The sequence below is a fragment of the Cardiocondyla obscurior genome, linkage group LG03, assembly GCF_019399895.1.
Source record: "Cardiocondyla obscurior isolate alpha-2009 linkage group LG03, Cobs3.1, whole genome shotgun sequence".
Taxonomy (NCBI): domain Eukaryota; kingdom Metazoa; phylum Arthropoda; class Insecta; order Hymenoptera; family Formicidae; genus Cardiocondyla; species Cardiocondyla obscurior.
The window spans coordinates 2903411-2928199 of NC_091866.1; the positions used below are offsets into that span (position 1 = coordinate 2903411).

The 24789-nt window shown below is 40.8% G+C and overlaps 4 protein-coding genes across 11 annotated transcripts in view; 2 read left to right on the top strand and 2 right to left on the bottom strand.

Annotated features, from left to right (window-relative positions):
• The window catches only part of LOC139101138 (semaphorin-1A), a 182990-nt gene extending 182011 nt beyond the window's left edge, over positions 1-979 (top strand). For all 4 annotated transcript variants that reach the window (XM_070654034.1, XM_070654032.1, XM_070654033.1 and 1 more), the window contains one exon: positions 635-979. In XM_070654034.1, coding sequence (XP_070510135.1) covers positions 635-951 — 317 coding nt within the window. In that variant the 3' untranslated portion in view covers positions 952-979. The remainder of the gene's footprint in view (positions 1-634) is intronic.
• A 368-nt stretch (positions 980-1347) lies between these two features.
• LOC139101189 (uncharacterized) lies at positions 1348-4625 on the top strand. The gene has a single exon (XM_070654135.1). The coding sequence runs from the start codon at positions 1348-1350 to the stop codon at positions 1738-1740; it is 393 nt and encodes a 130-aa protein (XP_070510236.1). The 3' UTR covers positions 1741-4625.
• Positions 4626-6809: 2184 nt separating this feature from the next.
• On the bottom strand, positions 6810-22227 carry LOC139101161 (transcription factor E2F6). 5 transcript variants are annotated; one of them, XM_070654081.1, is made up of 9 exons: positions 21378-22225; positions 18058-18431; positions 15356-15453; positions 15082-15239; positions 14754-14892; positions 14461-14674; positions 14086-14359; positions 13614-13950; positions 6810-11521 (listed from the first exon to the last, which is right to left on the bottom strand). In XM_070654081.1, exons 3-9 carry the CDS (start codon positions 15432-15434, stop codon positions 11397-11399), a joined length of 1326 nt encoding a protein of 441 aa, XP_070510182.1. In that variant the 5' UTR covers positions 15435-15453; positions 18058-18431; positions 21378-22225; the 3' UTR covers positions 6810-11396. The 5 variants fall into 5 exon arrangements, with proteins under 5 accessions (XP_070510182.1, XP_070510183.1, XP_070510184.1 ...); XM_070654082.1 differs by lacking the exon at positions 21378-22225 and adding an exon at positions 19878-20583; XM_070654083.1 differs by lacking the exon at positions 18058-18431 and having other exon boundaries at positions 21378-22227.
• A 578-nt stretch (positions 22228-22805) lies between these two features.
• Archease (protein archease) lies at positions 22806-24744 on the bottom strand. Its single transcript, XM_070654132.1, has 4 exons — positions 24574-24744; positions 24342-24366; positions 23966-24170; positions 22806-23693 (listed from the first exon to the last, which is right to left on the bottom strand). Exons 1-4 carry the CDS (start codon positions 24656-24658, stop codon positions 23508-23510), a joined length of 501 nt encoding a protein of 166 aa, XP_070510233.1. The 5' UTR covers positions 24659-24744; the 3' UTR covers positions 22806-23507.
• Positions 24745-24789: the final 45 nt, after the last annotated feature.

Consider the following 24789-nt stretch of genomic DNA (forward strand, 5'->3'; position numbering starts at 1 on the left):
CTAATCTGCCTTATGTTAACATATATGTAAAATATTGATTAACTGAGCTTGATTGGAAAACTGATAATTCTAGGTGAAAAAAATAATAAGTGAAAATATCAGTTCAATTTTTTTAACACATCGGATTTTTTTTTTTTTCCGAGAGAAAATCGGATTTGAATAAAATGGTGTCATTAATATTCGTGTTATTTTTAAATTGAATAATTTTCGCGATAGTAGTTAATTTGTTTTAATTATTTTGACTTCGTTATTTAATATTATTGATTTATATTAATGTTATCTTTCAAATACATATATATATTTATATGTTTCTTTTAAGTAGATCTATTTTAAAAAAAATTCATTTAAAATGTATTTCACATCTTTTACATAGAATTATTTTTCTAATAATATTACTACAAAAGTTCTCAGTTTTATTTCTAATTACAAAGCTAATTCTATCGCGTTTATGTGTCTGCGTGGACAGTATGCAGAAATATATGGTATCTATTTTTATTATTATTTTTTTTTTCTTTTTCCATTTTACTCTACTTTTCTCCCTTCGTTTTAAGCATCAAAAAATAGAACGCGTGAGCAGTTTTCACAAAAGACAATCCCAATAATTTTTCTCTAACTCGTTGTATTGTAATTACAGGCGTGACCGTAACACCAGTCGTGTACTCAGCCCAAACCTTGACAGGTGCTCTAATAGGAACCTGTCTCTGTTCTCTGGTGGCCGGTTTTGCCTTCGGATTCTGGTTCTCCCAAAGGCTACGCGGCTCGTCGTACCCAGAGCCCTCCGAGCAACGGCAGCAACTCAATCGACTAACGGAAAGCTCGGAATCCCCCGGATTTAACAACAAGTCGATTAACCTCGTGCTAAACGTGCCGCCGAAAAACCCGAACGGCAAGAACGCAAATTCGTCCGCGGAAAATAAACCGGTGCAAAAGGTGAAGAAAACGTACATATGATACAGAAGGCGACACAGAGCCGTCTGAGGCTTGCCACAGGACCCCACGGGTTCTGGCGCATCTTCCATCTCCTCTTCCTCCGAGCTCGCGGAATCGGACGAGCGCAATGACGAGGACGGCGATGAGGACGAGGACGACGACGGGACGACGCCCACAAGCCTTACCACCGGTATCGCCACGGACCACACTAGCAACACGCATAAACTGGACGAGGACCGCTACGAGGACCGCTATGAGGACCGCTACGAAGATCACTACGAGGATCACTACGAGAGCATCGCGAACGACGAGGTCTGTACGTTAGAGTATCTGGACGGCTACAATACGCAACAGCGAAGCATTCCGGGCCAGAGATGCGCTCGGTACCATCAGTCCGACTGCGTAGAGACCACGTTGATGAACGCTCCGACCCAACTCGAAGAATCTGGCGGTAGCGACAGCGCAAATAGTCTCGATGATCTTTGCGGTCATCACGGCGCTGAGAACGGCCCGTTCGATCGGCATGCGGCGGCGAATAACCCTCGAGACCACTACATGGTGCCCACGCGCAGCCCGCGCGAGCTCAACGAGAAGATCTTATCGCTCTTTAATCCCCAGTTTTTGCCGAACTTTAACAACATGATTACGTACATGGCCGCGCACAGCCCGCCTCCGCGGTCCCAGTCCCTGGCCCAGTACAACAGCGAGGACGACAGCTTCCTACTTAGAGATAGGAACTATCATAAACGCGATGGCACGGGTTCGGTGTGCTTCCGACGAGGACTGACTCACGAGGCGCCGCGGGAGTGACGGTATTTTTGCATCACCGGACGAAGCGACCCGCTGCGTTTATGGTCTGATAACGAGCAACGTCTAACAACGTGACTTTGTGCACCCGAGAAACTGGCAGTGCTAAAAGTGAGAAATAACTGTATAGATATATAGATATATCTTCTAATGTTGCAAAAGAGAACTGTCATCGATATGGTACTACGTGCAGCGAAACCCCTTCCTCCATTTCACGTAACTTCGCGATGAATATACGGCTGGAAGTCGCGTCGAAAAATGCGATCGCGATCATGTAACGACACGTAATAATAGTTGACGAATAGTCTCGTGATAAGCCCAGGATCTACTTTTTTATGGTATTTTCATGCTTCGCCAGGTATTGTCCGTCGCGCGACTTCACGCCCGCAGCCGCTGTGGAGTCATTCTGTATAGAATTCAATTTAAAGTCTCCTTTTCTTTTTATTTGTCTCGATGATATTAGTAGTTGAGTCGAACGTAAAGGAAAGCCGGTAACAACGACGACAAAGATTGAACCGTAGTAATGTAATGTGATACCATGTGAGGACTGTGTTCGTAGCAGTGGCCTGTTAGGTGCTTAGACTGATGCGAGATAAAACGAAAAAAAAACTGCGTAGAGACATTTAAGCATTCGCGCGAGAGATGAGGCGTGCCTTCCGTGTATTAATTGTTGGCAGATCTTGATCTATAACAGGAACGGGGTGTTAATATGGCCGGTATAGATTCAGGCAAGTGCCTCAATTATGCGTTTTGTTTAAGATATCCAATAGAACGGAATGAAGTATGTAGAAAGAAGACAAGAAAGAGAAAGGAAAAAAGAGAGAGAGAGAGAGATCTAAGTAAGACTAATTCGAATATCGTTGTGCACTTATTGCCGTGCTGTGAGTATTGGAAATAGCAGGAAACACGAGCGAGAGCATGTTCCACAATAACTTGGCTCTCACGAGCATATAGCGGCAACAGTATAGTTTCTTCGAGGAATATATTTAAGCCAACTTGTTAGGAAATAATGGTGCAAAAATTATTGTTGCAAAAAGCTGCGGCGTGATTATTTACGATTACATTAATAAAGTTTCTAGCAATCGATAAACAGTCGGGCATCTAAATTTTATTACGTAAGAATTTACCACTTGAGAAATTAATAACAGATAAATATCTAAAACGTAAATTTTGAACTTACTATTTTTACTGTATTTTATTTAGTCCAAAAGTGTAACTTGTATTTTATATTAATGCAATATTAATATTAATTGGTAGAATAGAACGTAAAACACATTTGCAAAACGTCCAAATGTAGTTTAAAAAAATTACACCAACTGTATGTTACGTATAATTAAATTTTAATTAATTAGGCGTATATTATATATACTTAATTTAGATCTCTTAATTCTTTATGCTGCTAGTATGTGGTGATCCTCGAAGAAACTATGACGTAAGGAATCGGAGTGCGTGAGATTATAGATAATGGCATAAACTGGTTCTGCTGGCGTTACAATAACGATATAATTACACGTGCGCATTTACTTGACAGCTCAATCGCGGACAGAGTGCCTCTAAAAAAATGAGCGTTCCGAAAAGTTTTTAGAATATCAATAAACGGCGGAAAGTAAACTCTCGTCGTGTGAAATTGCAAGTCTAGAACTTGAGCCTCACACACCTACGGTCATCTAATCGAACTGTCTGCGTGCCGATAAGTTTCTAATTAGCAAGGCTAATTGGCTCTAAAAGCAATTTTATCGCTATTCAGATAAAACGTATTGATGTGAAAAAAAAAGTTCGTTTAACGAACGATAAAACTGCGTTAAAAACGTCGCAATCCGAACAAGAAAAACGCAATTTTACACGTGCCCGAGAGATACTTTCCACCGTTTTGCGCACAACTTTCTCGTCGCTCATTAACCAACACTGCCGCGTAAATTCTAACACGCCTCGAGCGAACAGTACAGTTCACCTTACCGATTTTCACCGATTGTCAATGAACGTTGGATGTCAGAAGATCAGGGTAAAATGAAACGTTACTCAAGTGCTTTCGCGTATGCGATGATGGGGCTCGACGTAGATAGCCGCATGTGTGGTAACCGCGTGCTGTGTAAGCGAGAGGGGAAGTCGTGTAAATACATAGGAACTGTTTTTTATCGTTGAAATCATTTTAAACAATATCGTGCATTCGTTATGCTACTCGTCACGCGGGCAGCAGTGATACATTGATATTATACATATATTGCATTTTCATTGCTGTGCATATACAAGATGTTCAAAACTTGGATCGGAGAATTTTAAGAAAACACGAGTATCGGGAAGAGAACATTTTTTGCCAGCAATATTTTTTTCTCACAAAAAAATATTCTTACAAAAATATCTTTTTTCTATTATTCCCGCACAATTTTTAGATTCAAATTTTTAATATCTTGTGTATATATGTATGCAGCCCATGCACATATATACGTGTGCATTTATATAAACACATTTTCGTTTTTAATTCGCGTAGACTATATGCACAATAGTCTGTTATTTGGAGAGAGAGAAAAAAGAAGCGAGATGTGTTAAATAAGAGAGGCAGCTAATTAGATTTATGCGCTGACTTTGTACAAGTCTGTCTTTCCTTAAAGAAAATTTTTGCCATGCCCCCGTTCATCGCACTCGGTCGATCCCGGCTGGCAAGCCTTTTACAAAATGTAACGATGTTTGTGTAATAGAAACATCCGAACTAGGTACCTTAACACGAGATATATGACCGTAGAAAGAATTGTTATACATTAATATTAATATTTCTAAATTGAAAAAGGACTGGGAAAGCGTATAAATTTACATATGTATACAAATGTACTGTTAGAATACCATTTGCATATACGAATAATGTACATAAATAACGCTCTGTTTAAAACTGACTTTATCGTGCTTTTAAAGCTAGCCCTGTGTCATAAAAGAACGGAGAGAGACGAATTTTCAATTATAAATAAGCTAGAAGTATATAAAGGCTTCTCGTACTTGCGTTAGCCATTTTATAACACGAAGCGCGAGAAATTAAGTAATCGTATTAAAATCAAGTCGTAATTTATAATGGAATTGAATGCATCGATAAATTACACAGAAGTTTGTATGTTTGAGTAATTGTTTAACACGTTTGGTGTCAGTGTCATATGTTAAATCATGATTTACATGATAAACTACAACTTTTAATTTGTATATATCGAACAGTTATTGTCTCGAAATAATATAGGTAGACCGTGCGAATATAGTTTTGTGATAAAAATGTTTAAACTTGAGCGCGAGTGCATTAATCGTTTAAAGATATTAAAATAAGCGTAAGGAACGTTTTTAGATATTAACACAGAAAGATGTGAAACCTCATGAACAGTTACATGATTGTATTCAAATTATTGATCTCTTTTTCTTTTTTGTTCATCTGTTAATTTATCAAGTCAAAGTAACTTCGCACAAGTCTACCGTCGAAAATATTCTAAGTACGTACAGCAACGCGACTGCGAGAATTTCGAGAATTTTATCATTGAAAAGTATGAATTTTCCAACGTATACGACGACACTTCTTTTTAAAGAAACGATCATGATTCAGAAGACCTTCCTATTAGTGTTAATATCAAAACCGACAAAATATTATAGCGCTTGATGACGTAATTGGAGAAGGATGCGTTTCCGGAAGCGTATTCGGACCAGCGAAAATCGTGCGTCGATGTACAGAATTTTAATCAGCTAGTTAAAACAAAAGGCATCATTACACATCTAGCTTGCGCAAATGCGAGAGAGCAACATTGTTGTTAGCAAATATAATATAAATCGGGCGGCTTTATAATTTTAGATTATTATTTGATACGTCGCGATAGGAGAAAGGAGCGTGAATAATGCGAACATGACGATGTGAGACACGGACGAGCAGTATAATTACACGACGCGGTAGCCGTAGACTGTATCGCTCGCATTAATTAGATAATATAATCGCAACATTCCATTAAAGCCGGGACTGCCAACCGTTTAATAAATACTGACCCGGCGGTAGGCGACGCTGCGAGGGAATCCGATAATACATGTAGATAATTAATTAATGTCTTTTTATTCTTACCTGGAATAAAGATGAAAAGGATTCCAAATTAAATCACTTTTCTACACGTCACTGTGTCAAAGCACTTTCTAATTAATCGCGAACACTTGTCATGATGTTATTTAATTAACTGAATATACATCTGCGATATTTAAATATCAAAAGATTAACTTTTGACCTATTGTAGCCGTAAATTTAGTTTTTAATTTGATTATAATTAATTGGACTTCGGCAAAAAAAAAGAAAAAGAAACTTTTTTTTTGCTGAAAACTTTAGAATTTTATCGAGATTTTTGTAACGTTATATTTTTAGATTCTTTTGTACATAATAAAAAAGATTTGAATGTAATAAAATTAGGATAAGGTTTTAATCTGCAATTGGGTTTTTTTTTTTATTTTTTTTTAATTAGCACACAGTTGTTGAAAAAACACCAAAACGAGTTTAATCTAATGTATATCATTCGTGTTAATTAATCATACTACAGTATCTGCTAAGCAGTGGATGGCAGTCCGGGCACACATCTTTGCTGTGCCAACGCAACGCGCGTCTCTTTTATGTATATACTATTGTACTTTTAATTAATTCTTTAGATAAAATAGCTGAGATGCTATATTAAGCAAAAGTAACATATAAGGTTCGTCTTCACAATAACTGAATATTTACTTATCATCAATTAAAGAAAAAATGTTTTGGATAAACGTTATTTGGAAAGTGCACGCAATATTTTTTGGTTTATAAAAACTTTTGATAGTTTAAAAACCATTATATTAAAATAATATAATATAATAATTATAATATATTAATTATCTCCATTTTTACAACGAGCCGATCGTAAGTTTGCAAAGAATTAAATTTTTAATACAATTTATCCTTCTACTTTTTATATTAATTTTATCAAATATTTAGTTACATAGAAAATATTTTAAAAATTATTTTTGGAATATCTTCAATTAAATAATTTTTGTCTGAAATATTAATTGGTGATAAGTAAAAAAAAAAAAAGAGAAAGCAAAGATTTTATTTGCGAACATGAAAGTGATGCGCAGAGGCGGATCGTTCGACAACAGATAATTTTTTGGTGGCCGATCAAGAAATTTTGTAGATATATTATTCCTCCTTCCACATACATAACACGTACACAGATTTTCCTAAAGCTAACGTAACGCATTAATATAATTGTATGTAATTTCTATATAAATTGTCATAATTACAACACGGCACAACCATGCAAAATATATTATTATATCAAATTTATCACCGTATGCAAGATAACGACACACATTATACATTGTACGTACACTGAGAAGTAGGTATGGCGTTTGCTGTCATACCTGCCTTTCAATGTACTCCCCCGAGTTGCGTGCGTGGTGTGCAAATTAATACCGTAACTTGCGTACTACGCACTCTTAATATGCTAGTACTTTGTACAATAATACTCGTCTTTTAGAAGAAAGATTATAAATTAAAGAGAGCTTCGTTTCAACGTATTGAAGAGTCAACGTTATTTTAATGATTATTCCGATATTCTATGAATGGGATTATTTTTATTATTTACTCTATGCTAAGTCTACTCGATCTCCTTCCCCGTTTCTTTCCCCTTTTTCACGGATTTGTATTTTTTAATGCGCCGATCCCACCAGCGAGTCACGGAGCTGCCGACGCCTCCGTTTATTGTAAGTTTCGAAAGACTTGTACAATATGAATAATCAATAATAAATCAATAATAGAAGCTTCGTGGTCCAAAATCAAAAGAATTTGCAGTTGATAATTATTTAGCTGTACCAAAGGAATTCTAATAAATCTCAGCTTTATTAGAAGTGAGATTTCGTCAAAGATGACACTTAAAATTTAAAGGATAATACTCTCATACTATAGTAAATTTAAAAAATATTAAACATTTTACATTTAACTTTTAATCATGTATAATAATGTTCTTCAGGATCTCTAATTAATTTTTTAAATAAATTTAGAATTAATTTTTCTACACAAAAATTTTAAAAGTTTATATATTAGGTTAATTAAATCATTATAAAATTTTGCGAAAAATACTTTACCTTATAAAACTTTTATTATTTATTTAAATCATATTTAAAGTGGATTCTTCATTTTTAAATTTCTTCTGATTGAAATTGAAACAACCTGGGATAAAATAATATCATCCAGTGAATACACTGGCATCAGGATACACCAAGCAACGAAGAGGCACATAAGACTGGCTAAAACAGGAACGATGAAGGACCCATCTGACCAGATTGTTTTCCCTTTCACCAGAGATAAGGTCAGCTATTTGGAGAAAGAGTGACTGTCCAGATGAAAGACCTGCAAAAAAAAAAAAATAAAACCGTTAGTTGAATGCAATTTTATTCTATTTAGATTAAATTGTCTGATGGGATTTATGCAAGTGGAACAACAATATGGAATAATAATACGCACATCTCTTTACGATGTTACATAAGATTATATTTTGCAACTTTCTTCTCTGCGGTGTTCTTTTAGCGGGCCGGACCCATTAAAACATGACAAAATGCTCATCATAATGATACATCATTCAATTATTCGCTCTCGTTTTCCCTTTTTGGTTTTCTAATTTCTTCGCTTTTCGATAATCGATCATTGTTTAATCGTGTTTGCCATCAATTCTAAACTCTCTCTTGTATGTAATGATCGAAAGAAGCGCGTATACGTAAAACGCGTTGTCGCAAAACACTACTCACGATGGCCATCTAATAATCTTTTTTTCATCTGCTGATTCTCTCCCTCTCTCTTTCTCTCACATACACACAACATCCGCACACACGTGCGCGCACACATGCACATTCTCTCTCACTCTCATTTTCATATTTAACGCTCTACTTTCCTATTCATTCTCTCATCGTCTTCTCATAGGCATATAAAAAAAAGCGCTCGATGCCGTCTAGTGGAAAATGAAAATAGGATTAATACAAGTCCTCCCGACTTTCGCGAACGGGAGCGCGGCGACCATTGTGCAAAGTAACAATCTGCAATCACGATGTTAATCAAATCATATCGTCAACCTTTTTATTCATTTCCAAGCACGATTAATTTCATAACAGCTGTAATAAAAAGACATGTAATCATGAGTCGCTTATAAGCCAAAATAATTAACTCCTCTTTTCGAAGCTTCTCTTAAAGTGCAAGCCAAAGTGCTTGATGCATGCTCAACATCTTCTCTCTTTTTTTTATTTTAAGGAGTTAATTAATTTGGCGAATACGTAGCTCATTTATTCCATTTAGTTACTTAGAGAAAGTTTAATTTAATCAACACAGAAAATATCTTTGAAAGAGTATGTGTACACACATATATGTTCTGAATAAAAAAAAAAAAAAAAATAGAGCCCGCTAAAATTATCATTCCACAAATCGTCCAGATACTGCACATAATTAATTTAATTTTAATTATTTTTTATAATTAATATTCAAGACATTTGTAATCGTTCCGTAATAAAAAAAAACTTTGTTATCCTGCACAATGCTTTCCTCGCCATAAATGTAAATGCACACTACATGTACACATACATGTACACGCGCACATGTGCATATATACATACGTATATAAGTGAAATTATAAACTAATTCTTCCTTTCATTTAATATACGCTTCAATAATTAATAATATTAATAATATTAAAAGTAACTAATCCGTATTTTTATAATAATTACATATAACGAAATGTTCACAATATCTATTAATTTGTTATATTTCTCACGTACACGCATGCACTCACGCACGCATATGCACATATAATAAACGTGCGCGTGTGCTCGGGGTGTACGCAATGTATACATACGTATATTTATGACGCTTACATTTGTATAATTGTTTTGTAAAGTATTTACAATTGCAGAAGAGGGTATGATCATCATTTTGTAGGCACTATGGCTTTGGACGTACACTAAGTTGTACGTTAGAGTACATCCTTCAGGGACTTCCAGACAATTTTTTTTTTTCAGTGTATCCTTAAGATCTCGAGGAACAAGAAGAGGCATCTTTACACGAATGTCGCTCGATAAAACAATTTCAGCACCGGCGATATTCGAACGCTCGGCGAGAAACACTCGTTAAAAAATCCCACGACCAAGACCGGAGTAGCACCGCGTCTCAAAAATCTTAGACAATACTATCGCTATAAATTGGGATTAAATACGCATTTAAATACGACAATACGGTCTAAGATCCTTCGCTCGTTTTTCCACTGTACGTTTTCACTTTGTCTACGTTCGTTCTCGTGACGTCGATTAAAAAATTTATCGGCGTTGCGATTCCCAAGCCGGTCGGCGTACGTAAAACGATTGCAAATCATCGCGCTACCCTTCCACTAAACAACGAAGGAACAAAATAATATATTTAAAACTGAAAACATTTATTCGCGTTGATTCAACATTCGACCGATTAGAATTACAAAAGCGCGAAACGGGACTACCATACTATCGAATTTATTAACAAAGTAATGTGTACGTTAAAAAAAAAATTGACGGAAAAAACATCGGAGAAAAAATAACGAATTCTACTGTTGTATATTTAATTTAGGAGGTGTTATATGTCCTGATAATACGCACAGTTGTTTTTTTTTTTCCTTTTTTTCTTTTTCTTTTTTTGCGACCGCGCGTGAAATAACTCGCAATCTCGTATCTCTCCTCTTTTTCTCCTCATCGTCAAAGCTCCGTACCAGAAGAAACTTGACAACTCCAGCCGTCTCATTTGTTTTACAATTGAACAACTACGAAAAGTATTTAGATCGTTGTCCGACACGAGTACAGTCTGTCCTCTCTCTGAATTCCCAACTACACTCTCTTTTATCTCTTAGTTCAATTTACAATATTATTACAGATTGCACGAAAAAGCGCCTTTGCTCCTCAACTTTTCTTCTCGCCCTCTCCTTGTACACATAACACGCGCACGGACACATAAACGACGTACACACACCACGCACGCATACAAACGCAACACTCTTCTCTTGTCTCTCTAATATCTTCGCAATCCATTCCGCAAACGTGATCGACGCCAATCAAACCGGAAGCACGCATTAACAATATTGTGATATGTTCGTCATGTGCCTCACGGTTCGGCTCCTTTAATTTAGAAGCTTGTGGTTTAATGAGATATTAAAATCATACCATGAGACATTCTAAAATAACGTCTATGGAACAAAACACAAATTAAAATATTCTAAATATTCGCAGATAAGTAGCACATTTTTTTTTACAATTTCTGTGTAGACCACCTCTCCCAGGTAAACTGGACAGCGTGATAAAATAATTATACGGAAAAATATAATGCATTTAATGTGGTTTGTACAATATATCTTTGGTTCATCTGCATGCATAAAATTTGCAAAACTGCCTCTGTCGTGTCTCGATGACAATGTTCGAGAAATAAATTCATAATAAAAAATAATTAAGTAATAGTTAGACAAAAACAGGTCCTTGTATACTTGCGATTTTTCGCGAAGATCGACGCGCGGAACGAAACTGTCAACCATCACTGCGTAATGCGAAGGCGCATTGTAAAATTGACGGGGCGATCCGGTCCGTTCGCAAAGTGGCTTGAAAAGACAGGGACGCCCCGATAAGCGATGATAATTCTAAAATTTAAAATCAAAGAGATCCGAAAGACCCTCCTCGGTGCCTAACGAGAACGAATAGTCGTTTTCGGAGAGGGGCGGCTCCAAAGTCAGTAGTTGTTCTCCAAAATCGATAATACTCAGATCTGCAAAAAAAATAAAACCAATAATGGATCTGCCGTAACATCAAATACAACATTACTTTCATTAAATTATTTGCAAATTATTTTTTATTATTTATTTTAGACCGATTCTGGAAGTTTTCAATACGTTTGCAAGATTTGTTCAATATTTAAAAAACTATGTATTAAAAACAAATGTTTAATTAAGAAATATGTATCAGCAATACAAAATATTAATTTTTTTTATTTTTCTTATTCCACCGCATAAGCACTTTTTTATTACTGCAATACGTATTTTTTTTTTTTTTTATGGAAACCGTGTTTCACATGTCATATAACTATGTTAACGTAGTAGCATGTAAAACATAACAGAGATTAATAATTAGTATAAATAAACGTACCTCCTCACGACGCGAGCTTTGCTGTTTGAAACCATTACCTAACTAGAACTCTGCCTGTGATGTGATTTTCATAATATTAACACACAAGTCACAGCCAGAGCTCCATCAGGGAATGGCCATCATCCACTGATAAAAAGGTAGTTACGTACTCAAAAGAAAGGTGATATGGGCTATTAAGTTCATAGAGGTATTACAGACAGAGCAAGGGAGTCAACGAAGAACGCGCTATAAAATAAAAAAAGAACGTCACAATAGAGACTGGAATATCTTTGTTTGTAGCTAACGTGCGTGAGCCAGCAGCGTGATATGTAGCGTTCTCTTTTTATTCCACTATCGCGTTTACTTACACGTCGTCCCATACCTTCCCTCTATCTGTAATACCTTTATGATTAAATCACATAAAAACGCTTAGCTTCCATTACCTTTCTTTTAAATAATACTTGCACACAAGTGATTATTAAATTGTAACATGCAACACGTTCTATTAAAAGGCAGAAGGATGATACACAATTGCAAAAAAAAAAAAAATCATATATATTACAAAGCTTTTCAATGTAAAAAAAAAGTCCGTAAACGGATTTTTTTCTTTTAGTAATACAAACGTAAAACAAAAAGTTTTAAAATACTTTATTAAAAAAAAAAAATAAATACAATTGTACATATGTAAAACGTAAAGCATTAAACTAAATAAAGCATTAGATTACCGCAGATAAAATATAAGAAAGATTGCATAAAAAACTTACAAGATATTAAAGCAATGCACATTTATTAAAATATTAACAAAAATTTTGAATTCTGAATATGGAGTTTTGTAAATCAAGAAAATATTTTCTTTTAATGTTGTACGCTAAAATAAAATACTTAAATATTTATTAATTATTTTTAATGCATGAACAATTGAAGTATCTATCTTTATTTTTATTTTCATAAAAATAAGTTTTAAAAGTTAACAAATAATTACAATTATTCGTTAATAAAATAAATCAGAAAAGGAATTCTTTATATGTAATTATTATTACAAGTTTTATTTTTGAATTTAATAATTAACTTAATAATCAATAGTTAATTATTTATTATCAGATATTAAAAGAAATTTTTTTATGTAAAAACTAATTTATTTTAACGTACAATATAAAAGAAAAAAAAGATTTGTTTCACTTTCAACATCAATTCAATTTCTTTGAAATGAGAAAATAGAATTTTTAATGCCAATTATAAAAAATGTTATCGCATAACAATGAATATTGATATTTTTCCCAATTAATACTAGTTGACATATTTGAAATAAAAAGGAATAAAATATCACATTTACAAAATACTGTTTTGTATAAGAAATATATTCCATGGCAAAAAATAATTTATAATTTTGCAAATTAATATTAATTATAATTAAATTTCACATAATTCATAACATCGAATAATGTGTAAAGATATTGAGTACTTTTTACAAAAATTACCATTTTTTTCAAAAAATAGACAAAAGCAAACATACTTAAAATTTACCGAAAAAAGCCTACTTTAAAAATTAAATGTCTTTTCCTACTTTAATTTTTTAATTAGTTTAAGAAATTTGATTATTTTTAATAAATTTATTAGTATAGTATAGAACGCGAAGAAAGCTTTATTCAAAAGAAAAAAGAAAAAAAAAGAAAAGAAAGAGAAAGAGAGAGTGAGAGAGAGAGTGAGAGTAAACAATTATTTCCCTCTAATCTTACCTGAGCTGATTTGGTCCTCTGTTTGGAGCTGGAATTTGCCACCACCCATTGGTCCATAATCGTCGGATTCGCATAAAAATGCACTCTGCATGGTGGTAACAGAGTTACATAGTCGAGTATTTATGAAACTCTCGTCGGAAGGTCCTGGCTCGATTGGTATTTCGTTTTCTTGCTTAATCAACAATTCTGGAGGCAAACAAGGTATATCGGATTCTTTTGATTGAGGCACAGATTGCGTTGTCGTGTACCCAGAATAGGGTAATGTTTTAACTGCAGGATCCTCAGGACACAGAAATACATCTATCTCTCCGTGTTTTGATCTCATGTGCATTTGGAGCTAAAAAAAATTATTAATTGCAACATAACGCGTATTTCTTTTTTTTTTTTAATTAATAAATATACAAAATTTCTTTATTTTAGCGAGCAATTAAACTGTAATAATGTGCATATTAAATTTTCACGGATATATTACCTTTTGTTGACCCAAGTTATTGAGCGGTTGTGGAACGTGGAGGGTAGCTTCTGGTGGGGCCTTCACAGCCATGATAACTTGGTCTTTGTACATTGAGACTGAACGTAAATCGTGATACGTTACATAAGCGTATTGTCTATCCGCGCAGAGCTCGCGAAGATTTTTGTTGGCACCGTGAATCAGTCGATCCAAGGTATTCTCTTTAGCTTCCAAATCCGCGACCTCCCTTCTAAGACTGGCGATGTCGTTCCGATTATTCGGTAACTGACCGCCTCTATAACAAGTAATTGATATCTCAAGTGTAATCTCCGATTATATCAATGTAGATCGCAACTGCACGATATTCTGTAAGATATGCTAAAAAGTACAACATACTTCCACTGGATATTGTTTTTACTTTTCTTCTCTAAGATACCGATGCCCTCTAAAACGTTAGTGATGTCATATATACGACGCTTTTGTACCTCCAGTTTTTCCGACGCTACATTTAAGTCCACCACACCGTCCTGACTCTTTTCGACTAAGTTAATGAACTTCTTTGTAAGCAAACTCAAGGATGTGTCGTACCGTGTCCTTTCTACCGATTTGCCTGTAACGTAACAAACGATTCTCTTCTTGGGTATCATGCAAAGAAAACAAGGAAGGATATGTCGCAAAGTAATAATTACTTTTGGTGGGTGTGTGACCTGCTAAGGAGTTTGAGCCAGATTTTCTACGTTTGCATTTGGGTGTTTTGAAGGCAGATGGGCTGGGGTCAGTTGTCCCTACCTCCAAGTTCAGTCTTCTTTTTACCGCTTGAACTGATATCTGCCAGGAAAAAAAAACATTTTGGTCAATGCGATGTCAATTCAATTTTTTTATTTTTATTTTTTTTATTTTTTTTTTTTTACATATACACGTTGGCATTTTTTTTTGTTATGTTAAAATTACTGTAATAAATCTATAGACATATTTCCTCTGCTTAACTTTACCATCATTACTCGTCAAACATTTTACCTCAGTTCTTGGTGGTGGTTGTGTGGGCTTCCTCATGATTTGATAACAAGGCGTTTGTCCATACTGGTGATCCTGCAGGTGAGGACTTGGCGTCTCTTCCGCAACCTTAGAAAGTTGAATGTCGTCCAAAGACTCTTCATCCAGGAACTCCGTTTTCACTGCAAAAAAAAAAAAAAAAATATATTACGCAATGTTAATCTAAGAACAACAAAAGTAATAGCAATGACAAGAGACACGAAGGACATTGATTATTCTTTTTGAGTATACAACTTACACAGCTTTGTCTCCACCATATCCGGGGTGACCGGCATGGTTGGATCCTCCAGGATCACTTGCCTCCTCACCCGCGACATCCTGGTAACACGGTTTCGCCTGAAAAGAGAACACACACGTTAAGATGTCGAATTGCCAAGCCACATACTAATTCCTTCTTAAATGTATAATAACGCGGCTCGGCCGCTGCGATATTGACAGTCCTCGAAGGTTTACAAGCAGGGAAACGATGTGCCCTCTAGCACGCGAGATACAACAGATCGATGCGATCGGACTCTCGCGATAGAAGCTCGCGGAGTCTCACGGATGCGAGTTAGGCACGTTTCCTTGCCGCGTGGACCGAGCGGGATCCGGCCGCCGGTCGTTGAAGGGAAGAAATCGTGGCGTACAGACCTATTTCCGAGCGTACTCCACACTTTCGGCCGTTAACCGCTGCTGCGAGGCGCGCGCGTGTGCTCGGTGCAATACACGTGCCATCGTGGCGGCGAGTGTCATTTTTAAATCCCAAGGTTTTTTGGTTCCCGGCGGGGGCGGGGGAGTGCGGGGAGGGAAAAGCGTAGCGCCACGCACCGGGCGTGAAAGCGACGGCCCGTGTGTAGTACACACGTGCACGCGAGCGCGTACACGCACCACATAGCAAAGTAATAAGGGCGACGCGAGCACCGCGGTCGAGCGATGCCTACGTGCGCGGTATCGGCATCTTTCTCTCTCTCTTCCTCCCTCGCGCCGCCATTCGTCTTTTGCGGAAGGCGCGATCGGATTGCGCGGCGCTTTAGGTCGGACGCGCACGAGACGCGGGGGCCAATGGGGGCGAGGGGCAGAAACAACGCGCGGAATTGGAGAAAATTCAATTCTCGCGAGCGAGGGGAAGCTCGAGGAGTAGCGGGAATAGCTACATTCAATTTGGGGTCCACATGAAACTCGAAAGGAACGGAGAGATCCAAGGAAGTAGAAGCGGAGGGAACAAAGATCGGATGAAATTGGACGAGTCGCGAATGAACAGTGTATCAAATTTCGAAAATAAAAAGGAAGATACTAGCCAAAGTGCGACGGGAAAAGAGGTGAGGAGGAAGATAAATTCTTATCTCGGTTGAACGTCTCGAGTCTTAGATAATTAACAAAATCGCCAGCTGATCGTCCGTCATTTATCTTTTAAAAGGCATGAAAGCGACGTTGCTCCGTCATTGTTTTACTGATAAAACCCCCAAAGTCGTAAATCGCCGACAGCTAGTCGAGGTTACCGATTCCCGTTATGCGGCTATTTTTTTTTCTTTTTTTTTTTACGGATACAGAAGCAGGATTCGCGCGCATTTGCAAACTTACGGTAAAGACAGGCAACTATAGAGACCGCGGATAGATGGTATTCGCACGGAATAGCGCTTTTTAGATTAGCTCGCGGTGTGACAACTGAAGCATCCACACGTGACGCTGTTTATAACCATCAGGAGCTATTAATAAGGAGATTACGTTCTCGAAAGTCATTTTTCTCGCGTAAGTGTGTTGTGCCGTCATAAACATACATAAATGTCGCGTCGATAGGATCTCACGAGACCCCGATATGTTTGCTCACGCAAACGGAATGTAAAAATAATATAATTTTTATGTAATTAATATTATAATTAATTTAAAATGAAAATAATATAATTCTAATATTAAGATTAATATCAGTCGCTTGGTTAACGTTCATTAGGTAATCGATATAAATTTCAAACTCGTCCGTAATGCATAAATAAATCTGCACTGAGCAAATCGTGATCTCACCGAAGGTAAACGTATTTACCTCTCTGTTATACGACAGGGATTCTCAATAAGGGTCTAAGGGCTGGCACGCCTTTGAGAACGGACCCCATAATGCACTCCGGCTGGGGAATTTTAGAAAAAGAAAGAAAAAAAAGAACAGGCATTCCGAGAGAAGCCGATCATTCCGGATGTGATTTAAAAAGACGACGCTCGCCGTCTCGAAAATATCTCGCCCTGCGAGCTTAATTTATTGAATTCCAATCACAGATTTTTTATACCACTCAAAAATAATACAATAATTGGAAATATAAACTTGGATCTGTCTTTTTTAATAGATTAATTATACTTTCGATGATTTTCTTTCGTTATTATTCATATAATTCTTTTAATAAATTAGAATTTGATGTGTGCTAGAGGCTACAAAAGCTTAAAGTCATTCAATAGAATAATATACTATTTAGCATATCCTGAGCAAACAGATATAAATCGTGAGATTGGAAAAAATGTAGAATTGACGTTGCAGAATCAACAAAAGTTGACGCAACTTCGGCCTAAGGTTTTCACGCAACCGACTAGCATCACAAGCTATCGAGATCTCCCGAGGCCAATAGCATCACGATTTATGCCCGGAAGGTTGGGAGCAATGCCATGACGCCATTGATTGGTCAGAGTTATCTCGGAACTAAGGTATGAAGGAAGCATCGCGCAATAGTATCGGCCGCGCTTGATGCAAAATTAATGCGACAACGATTGAAAAGCAACCCCGTTTTCTTAACACGGCGTGGCAACGTCAACCATTTCTTTAGCTCTTTATTTTGACGGATAAGATCGCTCAATTTTAACTTCCTACCCATTGATTGGACAGTCACGGGGATGGCCCGTCAAGTCAGCCTCGTCGGCAAATCGGCGCAACGTGGTCTAATCGATTCCGGAAGAGAGTTCGCGGGAAGACTGACTACTTACTCGGAGACTAAGAAGCTTGGGGGTGACCAGCCGCCAGTGAAGCGGATTTGTCGACTTCGTTCCGGGCACGAGGTAACACTAACGCCGGGTCTTCAGCGCCGAAGACAGGAAACGTCGCCGCCATCGACGGTGGCAGCAGCGGGCGAGACGTGCGCTGTGCGAGGATGTAAACGAATGCGCAATGTGTCTCTTATGCACGAGGCTTCAGGCGGCCAGATGTGACGAGGCCGACCCTCTTCCAACTCTCTCTCTCCTTCCCTTTCCGTCTCCCTGCCCCTTTATTTCCCGACGACGTTCTTCCGCTCGTAGAGGTCTTAGGTCGCAAGTTCGTATCGATACCGACGATACCCCTTTTAGGGCCGCTTCGATTGGACCTGATTAAATTAATCAATAATTAACATATCAAATGACATCTACACACTTTGTCAACATAAATTACTAATTTTAGTTTGCGAGTAAAATTAAATGAGAAATGCCGCAATATATATACAGTCTGAATCAATTGCAAGTTGAATCGATTGGAGTTTGTCCGACGTCGGTCTTAATCTTGAAATTCAGGACTGTGTACGTGAGAATCCGTGGTAAGATACGACAAAAATTTCAAGCTGTTAATAATATCTTGGAGGCTCTTTTTTTCTTTTTTTTTTTAAAGTGTTTTAGAATTAAACCGACCAATTAAACGAACGGAACAGCCCGATAACGCTCGAGCTCTTTTAACTTCGCTCGCGTTGGTCTTATCAAACCCTGGGATGCCACAATCCTAGCGCGCAATCAGCTGTTAACATCGATCGAAGGCCACGCGTTGCCGCCGGCGTTCTTGCGCCGTCGATTGTCAGAATTCTCGATTCTTTCTCGAAAGAGCGAGCCCGAGGGAAAAGCGTAATCGTGCCGCTCGTTGGTATAACGGCAATAGCGGCCAATGACGCGCAAGCGGAGAAAGAAGCGGCGCCTCCTCATTGGAAGAACTGTCAAATATCGCGCCTCGATCATTTTTGTCTTCGAGAGTCGAAGTTCCTCTCGTTCAGTCTTTCCGCGTCCGAGAAACGACGTGAAGTTGTCAGAAAGGGAACGCGCGAAAAAGGCCCGAGCGCAAAGTGCAAGCACACAAACTGGTTTCTGTCCCCGAGTTACCTCCGCAACGATAAACGATACGTTTGTACAGCTATTACCATCCTAGTTCGGAGTCTCTCTCTCTCTCTTTTCCTAAAAGTCCACGTTGAAAAGTAACACGCGAGCCAGCGCGAGAGCTAAGTTAACCGCGCGATCAAGTGCGCCCGATCGCGGCCTCTCGGCTCATTTCCCTCTTTGCGCCACCCTTACGTCAGTCAGGAGCGGACATTCGCGGAATTCCATGGAACCCGATCCGGCAGCGTATCGCCAGTAAATAATGAGAATCGAAGTCACGACCTCGTGCACACCGACGCGCGCTCGACCGCTCTCTTACGCACGCATACGCGCGCCGGCTCGATGCGGCACCAAAGATACCGCGCGTACGCACACGCGCACCGTCGCGACGAACCGTCGTTTAAAGAGCCGAGACGATGACCGCCCGGTAAGGTGCGCTACCGGCGCAACACAGAAAGCATTTCTCCTAAAATATGCCCTGCGAGCTGGGACAATCGACTAAGCGAGCCGCGAAGTTGTCGCACCGGGTGCTGACCCACGCGAGGCCGCACTTCGCCAAGAAATCGTCTCTCCGTCCGCGGCTGATCTCGAGCGAGGAAGAGAGACGGAAGTAGCTGGTCGACGCGAGACTCCGCTCTCTCGCACGCCGCACCGTCCGTCTCTCTTCTTCGCGGCTCCCGGTTTTTTCTACTTACTTGGCTGCCTGCAAACGTGTGCGCTGCGCTGCGCCGCGCCGCACAGTATTTTGAGACTGAGGCCCACGCTCTCTTCCGGGAGAAGATTCAGCAGACTAGCACACGGCGCGCGGCGCGTGATAGAAGACGATCGGAACCGAGCATCCCCCGGGTGCCTTCACGATTCCGCGGTCAAGAGTAGACGTAACGCGATGCTTCGGAGGAAAGTCGCGCGACTCGAAGACGACGATGGCAGAGAGCTGCCGTACCCGCACCTCGTGTCTTTCCTCGGATTTCCCCCCAGGATGCCACGAACAATCGCCTCCGGCGAATCGCCTGCTTCCTGCCTTTCCTCGACCACGACGTCGCTGTTGCGGCTTTACATGCTATCACCGTGCTTCGCGATCTCTCCCTCTTCCGACACGCGTCCCTCTTTTTCTCTCGAAACCGCCCGTTTCTGCGACCGCGTTACTGCTAGAATACGGTGTCCATTTTCTGCGCGATGCCGCCGCCACCGTCACGGCTACGCTACGCGTCACGGACAGCAGGCAGCAGGTAGCCGAGGACGAGCAGGGGGCTCCCCGCGGAAGGGCGTTCGTCCCAGAAAAGTATCGCTGGACCGTGGGTCTCGGCCGTTTTTCACTATCCAGAATACAGCGTGGCGCACTCGCTCGGTCCTTAGAGCGAGCCCCGCCTCGGCATGCTCGGCTCGACTCGACTCAAGCCGACCAGGAGGCCGGCAAGCAAGGAGAAACGAGCCTTCCCTCCTTCTCTCTCTTCTATTTTTTTTTCTTTTTTTCTTCTTTCGATGCGTGTTCTCGTTGCGTCGCGCGTGCACTCGCGGAGGCCGGTTCGGAGGAAGATCCGGGCGATCGGTTGGCTCCTAGTTTCCACGGCCGAGCGTGCAAACGAGGCCCAGACTCCGTGGCGCGCTGGCACGACTGGCCGATTCGGGCAACGAGAAGCGGACGGAGTGTGCCGCGTGCGCCGCGCGCCGGTGCTCGCCAGAGGGAGAGGTAGAGAGAGCGGAGAGAGCGGAGAGCCAGCCGCGTGTCCGTGCGTATTCGCCTACGTCTGGGGGGGCTCTCTCTCGCGAGGTGGTGTGCCGGCCCTCCGCGCCATCAGCTGCGCGTCGGTGTGTACGAGACCGCAACGCCACTAGCGCGTGTATGAGCGCCCGCGGAAAAGCGCGGACGAAGCGTCAATGTGTCAGCCGCGCGCCTGCGCCGCGAGCCGTTAAGCTCGCACACGCCCGTACGAGCGAGAGAGAAAAAGAATCGGAAAAAAGAAACACGGCGACGGCTTGTGAATGTGTGCGCGAACAAATGTCGCGCTGACGGATAGTATCATAATGCTAGCTATATATCTCGCGCGAGGCTTCCTCAAAAAATGTAAAAGATCGGAACAAGAAAATCAAGCTTCGTTGCGATAGAAATCTCTCTATATATATCTCTCTCTCTCTTACTTTTGCCTGATGTCCGACAGGTGACACTTAAAAATAACAACGCAAGACAAGCTTACCTGGAACGGTGGTCTCAGAAGCTTTCCCCAGCTGGCGAGCCAAGACGACAAGCTCGGAAGGCACTTTTGTAGATGAACCGTCTCACACAGCGGCAACGCGTCACTCCTCGGCGCCTTTCATAAGTGCGCGCGCTCGCGACCGGACGGCGGCACCCTCGACTTAGCGGCAGTGGTCGGGTGTCCAAGTGTGCGTAACGGCGTGTCCGTGAGCCGGCGTACCGGCCATCTGCCGGTCGCGCGCGACAGCTGAAATACGCGCGCCAAAACCGTCGCCGCGCCGCCTCTGCCTCGCGTCGCGCCGTCGCCACCAGCCTCGTGCGTGTCGATATGCCTGCTTTTCCAGATGATATCACGATACTCGCCCGACTCGCAGATGCCGGCCGCAGGCGGAAACCCGGCGGTGCAACGGGACAGCCGACCCGACCGAAACGACGCGCGATAAGCGCCCGATAACGATCGTCCCTCTCGCGATTACGAGCGCGTCCCGCTCCGCTTCACGTCATTACACCTCGCCGCGGCTACCCCGAAACTCGTCGCCGAGACGGTCAACCGCTGGCACGTTCCCCAGAGCGTCGGTGTCCCCGGCCCGATTTACCCGCCAAAACTCCGCTGGGCGCTGTTGCGTCGGAAATACGCCAGCCGTACGCCGTTATCGGGAAGCACTCTCGCGACCGCGTTTCCTCGTCGTCCTGTCAGCGTCGCGATCCCGGTTACCCACTTTCGACACCCTGGCAAGCATTCCCGCGTTTCCGGAGAGCACTATTACCATACCGGTCCGCCATGCTCGGGGGTGTTGGCGAACAAAGTGAATTCTCGTTTTTCTCCTCTCCCCTCGTCTCCCTTCCCCCGACCTGTCCCTTTTCTCCTCTCTCTTTCCCTGCGTGCCGCTGATTTCGAGTCCCTTTAACCCGGGCCTCACGGACGCGTAATCGTGACCGGGGGGGGACGAGGGGTGACGTTACGGGCGGCGTTACGTTACACAGGCGGCACTTGCGAATTATGCAATTTACGTGACGTATTAATTCAACAACGGCCGTGCAAGAACACACACGCGCCTTCAACGATCCTACCGGACACTGATGCCCCTCGTTTCTTGCCTGGTTTGCCCGAAACTCCGCGTACGATCGTGTCCCTTCCTTCGCGAATGGAGGGGCACTCAGCCGCAGGGATGTAGCGGGACGAAAAGGCGCACGGGTCCCTCCCGCTCAGGAATGCCGCCGTAAAAACTATGAAAAATCGATGAGCAAAACCACGGGGATGTTCATTGTCGTCGGCAAAAGGTCGCGCTTTTATTTCGACTGGATTGCTTGATGTCATCCTATCACTAAATAAAACAATACAATTTTTTTTATAGCAAACGGAGTATCATACGAATTAGTTTTTCTTTCTTTTTTTTTTTCAACTATGAACATAATCGTGGACATATAATTAATATTATATCAAATATATATATTATTACCGTCAATAAAGCTCTTCAACTGATAACAATAATCTTTGTTTCCCTTCATTTTTAACATTTAATCCAACATGTTGTACAAGCAATGGATTCATGTCGTTTACCCTTTTCATGCATTCGAGTGTGATTTTATTAAAGGAAATATGCAGCGAGAAAGCAACCCTAAAACGTTTCAGGAAAACATGTCAAAACTATTACACAATAAAAAGTAATACTGCTGTGTTAATTACGTTTGATCATGAGTTAGCAATATTCAATAAAAAACAAAAAAAACTATGTAACTTAAAACTCGTACTTTTTCTTGTTACTAACGGATTCTGATTGAAATACTTTTCTTGGGCCTTTATGGGAATCCAAGTAGCCTTGGTACATGCCTGTCAAGTTCAGCCAAGAAGAAGGGAGGCCCGGTGCATTCTTCGTAACGTATTTATTTGAACCCTAAGGGGCAAGTACAAAAGGATCCTATGTAGAACCGTAGGGGAGGCATATGGTCTCCCTTCTTACCCTTCGGTCGCCTCCTTCCTTTTTCTTTAATATCCCCTGCTCGAGCCAAGTCATCCCCCTTTTCCTTACTATTTCTTTCCTTTTCTCTCATTGTTTCTAGAGCGGTGTTGAAAAGTTACGCGGCTAAATGTCGTTGGGATGTGCATTGTAATCGGCGGGCAAGGACTGCGTCATATGTCTACAATTACGAAGACCTCGGGGTGGTCCACCTGCGGAGGCTCGTTGATCTGCATCGCAGAGTAGGTAATGGCCTTCACCTCTGCACCCTGCGTGTGTTTGCCGATCACAAACTCCTCACCGTATGCAGTTGCCCTGATTTGGAATTTCTCCCGGTCGAACTCGGTGATCTTAACTTTCTGGTGACAGACAAGTATCGGGATTCTTAGCCTTTACCTTTGGACATGCATACAAACTTCAACAAGCTATCCGGTTTCAAATATTTGACGCTTTTTAAAGTTCGCACGATTAAATCGTATCATTATCAAAATTATAAGCAATGTTTAGAAATACATGTCAGTGACAAATATAAATATAAAAATAACGTATCAATAAAAAAAAAAATTGTTATTATCCTTATTACTTTAACAATAAATTGTTTATACATTTGCGATCGACTAAAAAATAATACCTTAGCGACTATGTAGGGCTCGGCGCTGAACATGAACAGTAATTCGTCGAGAAAGTGGAAGAGCAGGCTCTCCATGTCATCACCGTCGGCCTCAATATGATGCACCTGCGTCATCTGCACGCGGTCAAGTTCCGTCATGTAACCGAACATGGCCATCGCACATTGCTCGAAGGCCTCGTCCAGGGTGTCACCCCACGCGTGCAACCTAAAACAAAATTAATAATTAGATAAATCCAAATCGAATCTCAATCGCAAGTCAACGCTTTCAACCATTCGTTGCCTCGCTTTCACACTTCTCGCGCGCTTTTTTAGGTTAACCGGCGAAGTAACCTCTGAAACGAGCCGGTCGAAGGTGCGGCTAAATGTAAGTACTTACTGTACATCCGCAGTGTGGTCCAAGTCTGTAACAGAAAGCACAGATATTCTCGTAATTATTTTTAGACCGAGAGCAACGGGAATTCGCGCAATGTTTAAGGAACTTTACATCGCGAGGGACAGCCGAAACGTGGTGACGATCTGCAGCGCGGAACGCGTGTCGACGGAAGTATTATCGAGGAATAAGCGAACGAAATGGAAATACCAAGGAAAAGTGCACGGTCAATACTCACACTCGTACTTGGCAGGCGGTATCTCGAGATCCTCGCTCGTCAGCTCGTCCATAGTCGCGCACAGCTGATTCTCCCACATAAGCATGGCGATCAGCTGATTCACTGACGGGTTCAATCAACGGCGTCATGGTACACGCGATTCAGTTCACGACGCCCAGGTGGCATCACTTACAAGAAGCAACTCCATCACGACAGCGACCAGCGACCGTCGATTCT

Coding starts and splice junctions, on each gene's coding strand:
- LOC139101189 (XM_070654135.1), top strand. CDS start 1,348: ATGAACGCTCCGACCCAACTCGAAGAATCTGGCGGTAGCGACAGCGCA.
- LOC139101161 (XM_070654083.1), bottom strand. CDS start 15,434: ATGTCGCGGGTGAGGAGGCAAGTGATCCTGGAGGATCCAACCATGCCG. Junction 14,893..15,081: donor AACCACCACCAAGAACTGAG/GTAAAATGTTTG, acceptor TTTTCCTGGCAG/ATATCAGTTCAAGCGGTAAA. Junction 13,951..14,085: donor ATAACTTGGGTCAACAAAAG/GTAATATATCCG, acceptor AATTTTTTTTAG/CTCCAAATGCACATGAGATC.
- Archease (XM_070654132.1), bottom strand. CDS start 24,658: ATGCTTATGTGGGAGAATCAGCTGTGCGCGACTATGGACGAGCTGACG. Junction 24,367..24,573: donor ACCGCCTGCCAAGTACGAGT/GTGAGTATTGAC, acceptor TTTCTGTTACAG/ACTTGGACCACACTGCGGAT. Junction 23,694..23,965: donor AGCCCTACATAGTCGCTAAG/GTATTATTTTTT, acceptor GTCTGTCACCAG/AAAGTTAAGATCACCGAGTT.